A 7,943-nucleotide genomic window follows, 5' to 3' on the forward strand; every position below is an offset into this window, starting at 1 on the left:
GCTTTTCCTTTTTCCTGTGTTTTGTAGGATACATTTAATGTATGAAAATGTCTTTGAAAATACAATGCAATAATCTAGCCATTGATTGGGGAAAACAATCAATTAGTACCAGTAACTCACAATTACCTATTTGCGGAACCTTGTGGGCTATGTCAAAATGAGACAATAAATTGATCATCCATTTTTGAAAGGTTGCTTTGATATTTTATTTTGCTTTCTCTTTACCCAAAATAATTTTATTGGCTTGCTCTCTCTTGCGATTGGCTGTCGTCTGTTTCCGGGGCTCACAGTAGTGACGTTTCACGGTCTGCTTTGAGACGATTTTGGCTAGAAGGGATTGAGCTTTTATCAAGTTAACGTCAAAAGTTGAAATGTTTTGCATTTTAGCAAACCCTTCCCATAACATAATTATCCTACGTTAATTAACATAACATGCTGCGTAAATTATCTTAACCTGTTCGTACGAAAAGTCTAATCTAACAAAAGCTGTATCCCTTCTAGCCTTAACCGCTTTGAGCTTGTAGACCAGTTTGAGAAAGACTGGGGGAGAATGGCTGCCAGTGGAGGTTAGCGTTTCTTGATTGTTTGTGTTGACGATTCAAACTTATTTAACGCATTTTAAAGTTCCATAATTCATACTGAAGGATATATAACCGAGATTACACTCTGACAAAAGTCATAGACAATGACTTGTCTTTGTTTTAGCTACAAGTGACGCTGTAAGCGAATGGCTTCTTTAAAAAGTGTGCTAGCTAGTTAGCATTGCTATAACCTTAGCTAACTCGATCAGATAGATGGCTAGCTAGTACAGCCGAGTCTGTAAACAATTGCATGTCTTTGTATGCAAATGACAGTCGTGGCTAATACTGTCAACCTGTTCGTAGCTATCTTAGCTTTTATTAATAGTTGTCAAAGTGTGTAGTTAGGTAGTTGACTAGTTAATATCTACCGCTACTATAGTTATCCAACAGAAAAGTAGGTATGTCCAGCTAGCTAGTTAGCTACAGTACTTAACGTACCCACGTCTCATCCTGACGAAAAATTAATGGTGGTTGGCCAGTTTACTTGGATAGCCAGCTAACTGGCTAGCTCCATTTCAACATCATGAGCACGATATCCTTAACGATCAAATTAGATTCGTGACTATCCGTTAGGTGGTTTTAGTGACCGTTTTGACTGGTTTAAGGGCTAAAAGATTGCTTTCTAGCTACTTTAGCCGGCTAATAATGCCGCGGATGACTTGCTCTGGTGCTATGCAACTGAGTTTCTAATCCGCAGAGCTAGCTAGCTTGTTGTGAAAGCCTCGTTGTTTTAGACGGGTCTTTGTTCTGTCATTAAGTTAACTCGAGCACACAAGTTGAACTGGGTGGGTGATTTCCATGGTACACTGGTAACGTTAGCGCTACAAACAAGACATCTCAAGTATCGAAAAGTAATTTTAGTTCAGTAATAGATTCATGCTACTAATTTCCACGTGTTGTAGTTAGAGTATTTGTTCTCCACTCTGTAAAGTACACTTGACTCAGTTGTTGTGCTGCATATAGCTAGCTAATGATGCCACTAACGTTAAGTAATATTATTTAGTACCAACATCATTTTAAAATCTGTAGCCTTTTGTTTGTGACTCTCGTATGTCAGTATTGTTTAATCCGTCATTTTTAAAAGGCATGTTGTCTCTTTCATGTTTGTTCCATAGACGTAGGCAAGCTGTTACAAGTACAGAATGTGACTCCTGCAAACACAGCCTACAGTGGGGTTGATGCCGTTCATGCCTGTAACATCCTCCAGCAGCTCAAAGCCTTGTATGATGAAGCACAGCTCACAGACATTGTCGTTGAGGTGGACCATGGCAAGACATTTCCGTGTCATCGAAATGTCCTTGCAGCAATCAGCCCTTACTTTAGGTAGGTCAGATATGTGTGAGGCGTTTGCTTGCTTCTAGTCCTTTACATTTGGGATATCACTGAGTTGAGGGAAATGTATTAGCTATGCTGAGTTTTTGAAGGGTCAAACTTATATATGATAACAAATTCCGCAACTAGCCTGAGTGCCAGTTTGTTTGCGCCATCATGCCAACTCTAACTTATTGTCAAGTCAATGACAGCAATGGAGTAGGCAAGAGCCCAAACACATCTGGGACCAGAATAAGCTGCAAAAACCGTTCAAGCTTTAATGCATTTTCTGTTTCCTCTTCTTCCTATCAGGTCCATGTTCACCAGTGGCCTTACAGAGAGCAGCCAGAGGGAGGTGCGGCTCATCGGGGTTGAGTCTGAGTCCATGCACCTGGTCCTGGACTACGCCTATACGTCCAGAGTCATACTGTCCGAGTCCAATGTCCAGGCCCTGTTCACGGCAGCCAGCATCTTCCAGATCCCAGCCCTGCAGGACCAGTGTGCCCTGTTCATGATCAGCCGCCTGGACCCCCAGAACTGCACCGGGGTCTACATGTTCGCAGACGCCTACGGCCACCAGTTGCTGAGGGAGCGCTCCCAGGACTACATACGCAAGAAGGTGGGTTTTATTCTAAGAACAAGCTGTTCTGTTCAACATTTTACATTGTAGTCATTTAGCAGACGCTCTTATCCAGAGCGACTTACAGTAGTGAATGCATACATTTCATGTGTTATTTTTGTTTTTATTAATTTTTTGGACTGGGCCCCCCGTGGGAATCGAACCCACAACCCTGGAGTTGTACACACCATGCTGACCTTGCAAACACCATGCTCTACCAACTGAGCCATGCTCTATCAACTGTTATGCTTCACTTTACTTGCCTTTTGGGAAGGATTAATCTATGGATCTGTTGTTAATATGGCCTTATAACTACAGCAATGTGAGAACACATTGAGTACATATGGTAGATGACACACTAAATAAGATTTAGATAAGTATCTCCAGGTCTGCGTCTGTTAGTTGAGCATGCTGTGACAGATAAAATGTAACATGCGGTGTTGTGCTGTGTTGTAGTTCCTGTGTGTGGCACGGGAGCAGGAGTTCCTCCAGCTCACCAAGGAGCAGCTGGTGAGCATCCTGAACAACGATGACCTGAATGTGGAGAAGGAAGAGCATGTGTATGAGAGCATTGTGCGCTGGTTGGAGCACGACAGCCCTCGCAGAGAGACCCACCTGGCTGAGGTGTTTTCTCAATGCATCCGGCTGCCCCTCCTGGATGACTCTTTCCTCAGCCGCATCCCGGCCCCTTTCGCCTGCGCCCTCTCTCTGTCCAGGGAACCTGCCGAAGCCAAGGCACGTCTCAACGGCTGCTCTCAGCGCCTGGGCATGACTGCCTCCGAGATGGTCATCTGCTTTGACGCGGCACACAAACACTCAGGGAAGAAGCAGACCGTGCCTTGCCTGGACACTGCTGCTGGGAAGGTGTTCAAGCTCTGCAAGCCCCCCAATGACCTGCGGGAGGTGGGCATCCTGGTGTCATCGGAGAATGACATCTTCATCGCTGGGGGCTACCGCCCTAGCAACAGTGAGGTGTCCATCGACCACCGGGCGGAGAGCGACTTCTGGCAATACGAGCATGCAGGGAACCGTTGGCTGGCGCGTTCGCCCATGCTGCGGGCCCGGATCGGCTGCAGGCTGGTCCACTGCTGTGGGAAGCTGTACGCCCTGGGGGGCCGTGTGTATGAAGGGGACGGAAGGAATGCACTGAAGTCAGTGGAATGCTACGATGCCAGGGATAACTGCTGGACTGCCGTCAGCCCCATGCCTGTCGCCATGGAGTTCCACAGCGCTGTGGAGTACAGAGACCACATCTACATCCTCCAAGGTGAGTCGGGATAGTGGAGTGACTATGGGACCTTGAAATGCAGTGGGAAAAAGATTCAGGAGAGGTATTTTATTTTTCCAAGTAAGTTGACTGAGAACACGTTCTCATTTACAGCAACGACCTCGGGAATAGTTACAGGGGAGATAAATGAGCCAATTGGAAGCTGGGGATGATTAGGTAGCCATGATGGTATGAGACCCAGATTGGGGATTTAGCCGGGACACCAGGGTTACCATCCCTGCTCTTACGATAAGTGCCATGGGATCTTTAGTGACCACAGAGAGTCAGGACACCCGTTTTAATGTCCCATCCGAAAGACGGCACCCTACACAATGTCCCCAATCATTGGGATCTTTTTTTAGACCAGATAAAAGAGTGCCTCCTACTGGCCCTCCAACACCACTTCCAGCAGCATCTGGTCTCCCATCCAGGGACCAACCATGCTTAGCTTCAGAGGTAAGTCAGCCTTGGGATGCAGGGTGGTATGCTGCTGGCAGGTGTAGGAGACTAAATAAAGCTACAGTTCATTCTTTCTTTTTTCAAAATGTGTCTTAACACTGGTGCTTCTTTTCTCTGTTTAACAGGTGAGTACTTCTTCTGTTTTGACCCTCGCAAGGACTACTGGGGCCACCTGTCCCCCATGAGTGTACCCCGGAGCCAGGGTCTGGTTGCCTTACACAAGAACTGCATCTATTACATCGCTGGCATCTGCAGGAACCACCAGCGCACCTTCACCATGGAGGTCTACGACATCGAGCAGAACACCTGGGCCCGCAAGAGGGACCTTCCCTTCGACCAGGCCACCAGCCCCTACATCAAGGCCCTGCTCCTTCAGGGCAAGCTGCACCTGTTTGTCCGAGCCACGCAGGTCATGGTGGAGGAACACGTGTTCCGTACTAGCAGGAAGAACTCCCTCTACCAGTACGACGATGAGGCGGATGCGTGGACCAAAGTCTACGAGACGCCTGACCGCCTCTGGGACCTGGGCCGCCATTTTGAATGTGTGGTGGCCAAACTGTACCCGCAGTGTCTTCAGAAAGTGCTCTAAGAGGGCCTTGGGGAATGGGTGGCAGGTAGCCTAGCGGTTAAAACATTGGGCCAGTAACCGAAAGGTTGCTGGTTCAAATACCCGAGCCGACAAGGTGAAAAATCTCTGTGCCCTTGAGCAAGGCACTTAACCTTCATTTGCTCCAGCGGCGCTGTACTGATAAGGCTGACCCTGTAAAACATCACATTTCACTGGACCTATCTGGTGTATGTGACAAACATTTATTGGGTTGAACCCCTCCGGGAGGAGGGAGCGTGAGGTCCTGCTTGTCTTGTGCCTGATACTGTCCTGTTTTGCACCACAAGGGCAGTCAAGAGTTTAGTCTTAAAGCATTAAAATATAAGGTTTAACACGATCAAATGGGGTGCTTTCAAAAGATTGCAGTATTTGTTTTTTTTCTTCCACTCAGCACCAAATACCCAAACTGATGCTTGTTTTACAGTCCAATGAATTATAAGTGCAATTATTATGTTTGCTTGTTGTTGAGCCATTTTGTTCCATTTAATCTTAAAAGCATATATAGGTTCAAATTTTTACAATTGATTGACATGCAGTTGATGGATCAGATGAAGTACCCTCTAGTTATGGAACCGCGGCATGTTAGCATAAAGTGAAAATTATATATATAAATCATTTTAATTTTATATATATATTCATACGGGTAAGATGAGCAGTGTTGCTCATTGGTAGGTTGTTAGTTCAGATGGAGGGTTTTTTCTGTCTGACTTTTGTATTGATTTGAATGCTGATTGCTCCCTACAGCAAGTTTGTCTTTGTGGAAGTGTGTATTAGTTGTGTATGAAGTGTGCTAGTGATTTAGATAAATGTAGTATTATTGCGTGATCGGTATGATGCTACTTTATAAAACGCATACTTTGCTTTCAAGAGAAGGCCTAAGTTGTCAACCAATGTGCTAATCGGCTTCGTTGCAGTTGGATTTATACTTTTTGAATTCGTAGAATAATGCAATGGACTCTGAGCTGGCATCCATTTTGTTGCAACGAGTTTCACATGCCAAGACAACTTGAGAGAAGTTAGACGATTCACTCTCCACATTGGAGAAACAAGCAGGGCGTCAGATGTGTGGTTGGCCAAGATAAGTGCGACATTTCGAACCAGGCAACAGTTTGCTTTGATAGCAACTTAACAGAAGTCAGATAAGGAATGAAGGGACATGGTTCGGGCTGATGCATTGATTTGGCCAAAGTGTGGGCAGCTCGCTGCAGAATAGTCTTTTCTGTAGCTTTTTTTTTTTTCTTTCAGCATGTCTGGTATTGATTACAACCTGCTTTAAAAAAGTGTTTGGGTTAACCTACCTCTTAAATGCCAAAATGCATTTAAGAACTTGTTTTGGTTCATCTGAAAAGTTGATAAAGTTTCAAGTAGCTATAACTAAGGAAACTTTGCTACAATTAGGTAGGGCTGGGACGATACCAGTATCGCAATACTCGTTAGTATTGTGGCAAGGAAACAAAACATGAAGCAGATTTAACTTCTTTAGGATAACAGTTCTAACGTTGGAAACAGACCTCATTATGTTATCCGGAGTCACCGTTATTTATTTTCCAAACTATAGCACAATATTTTCCATACAGCAGGTTTTTACAGGGCCAAAGAGGGTGGTCTGCTTCGTGTTTTCATTTTTGCCATTGATAAAATATTGCAATGCTGGTATCGTTACAGCCCTACGTTTAGGTTTACGCTAGTTGAAGTGCATTAGATTTTGTTTTCAAGCTTAATTTGGGTACTTACCTTTGCTTGTTGAAATGTTTCAATATTTGCCTGTGTGGCTGGCTGCTGTACAGTAGTTGTCTGAGGAGGAGTAAAGTAGAGATTGTTGGTGTGTAATTTAGTGCAGATCCCAAGGGGGATGTCATTGTGCCTATGGATGGGTGGGGGCATCCAGATAGTCCTGTGTGTTTAGCCTGGCGAGGTAGTGTGTCTCAAGTCTTATTTATCATTGCACTGAATCACTCTTCAATGGTCCGTCACTGCAAACTTGACCAAGCAGCACCCACCTGGACAGAGCATTACCACAGAGTGCTTCTTTTATACATGAATCCATCTGTATGCTATGACATTGAGAAAAACTAACTATTGGTGCTGCTTTTTTGATCTTGTATATATTAAATGAGTAACAGCAATTGAGTGATGTTCTCTGTGGAACTGTAACAAATTCAATGACGTCAATTTCCTCATGCAGGTTCCTGTGTCATCTTTGCACTACATATGATCATTTATTTGATCTCATATTTAAAGCATTTCCCCAAAATATATCATCGACCACAAAGCAATCTTGGGAAATGCAGTTCTGTCTTCACAGAATTTGAAATGGAGAGTAGTATAAAAACATTCTGTTTGTAGCTGTGGACATGAACTTTTGTAAAGAAAAATAGTGCACATTATTTGGCACTGGTTTGATCTGGCCAGAGCAGTGCCCTCCATGGGTGAGGAAGGAGAAAAGGGGTTTCCCCAAATGCCTAAAAACTCAGTCACATGGGAACCAGGAATGGACAACTCAGGATTTCTATTGATAAACAGTACTGTATTTAAATGTCTTGTTTCATGTGTAATATACGTTTGCTGTACTTGCACAGTTTTTTACAACTTTTTTCTTTTATAACTTGAAAAGTAGAAATGTTATTTTCAATGGCTGTTTTTCCATTTTCTATGTTTAGTTATAGTAGAGCAATTCTGTTCTGTATCTCACACAATATGAATCTGCTCATAAATTTAAATATTCTCAGTAGTTTTGCTTTACCAAAACTTCACAATAAGCAGATCTGTAACTCCGATGTTACATTATCTCCAACACATCAGTTTTGTGAAATAATAGTTAAAGCAACGAATCAGCCAGTCAATGTGCTTTCTGTGCAAAAGATATAGTTGGCCTTGTGTGGCCATGCCCAAGCTCATTCAAGCCCTGTTATGTATGCATCCTGCATGGATGGCTACTACCAGTGGAATCTTACTGCTTTTCTTTTTGTTTGCTGGTTTGTCTGTGTAGTTTGGGGAATAGTGGTGGTTGAGCTCAACTGTGAAATTCACATTGCACATAATTTGAGAATAAAATGACAAGTGAAACCATAGTGACTTTTTTTTGCCATATGATTATTT

The 7,943-nt window shown here is 43.7% G+C and overlaps 1 protein-coding gene across 2 annotated transcripts; it reads left to right on the top strand.

Annotated features, from left to right (window-relative positions):
• Positions 1 to 302: 302 nt before the first annotated feature.
• On the top strand, positions 303 to 7,915 carry LOC106565838 (kelch repeat and BTB domain-containing protein 8). 2 transcript variants are annotated; one of them, XM_014133410.2, is made up of 5 exons: positions 303 to 566; positions 1,697 to 1,904; positions 2,205 to 2,511; positions 2,968 to 3,778; positions 4,363 to 7,915. In XM_014133410.2, exons 1-5 carry the CDS (start codon positions 551 to 553, stop codon positions 4,824 to 4,826), a joined length of 1,806 nt encoding a protein of 601 aa, XP_013988885.1. In that variant the 5' UTR covers positions 303 to 550; the 3' UTR covers positions 4,827 to 7,915. The 2 variants fall into 2 exon arrangements, with proteins under 2 accessions (XP_013988885.1, XP_013988886.1); XM_014133411.2 differs by lacking the exon at positions 303 to 566 and adding an exon at positions 653 to 1,432.
• Positions 7,916 to 7,943: the final 28 nt, after the last annotated feature.

This window comes from Salmo salar, chromosome ssa12, assembly GCF_905237065.1.
Source record: "Salmo salar chromosome ssa12, Ssal_v3.1, whole genome shotgun sequence".
NCBI classification, from domain to species: Eukaryota; Metazoa; Chordata; class Actinopteri; order Salmoniformes; family Salmonidae; genus Salmo; species Salmo salar.

Bases quoted from the DNA above. Each gene is read 5' to 3' on its own strand.
- LOC106565838 (XM_014133410.2), top strand. The intron at 2,512-2,967 runs GTGGGTTTTATT...GCTGTGTTGTAG, and splicing joins AGGACTACATACGCAAGAAG to TTCCTGTGTGTGGCACGGGA. The intron at 3,779-4,362 runs GTGAGTCGGGAT...TCTGTTTAACAG, and splicing joins CCACATCTACATCCTCCAAG to GTGAGTACTTCTTCTGTTTT.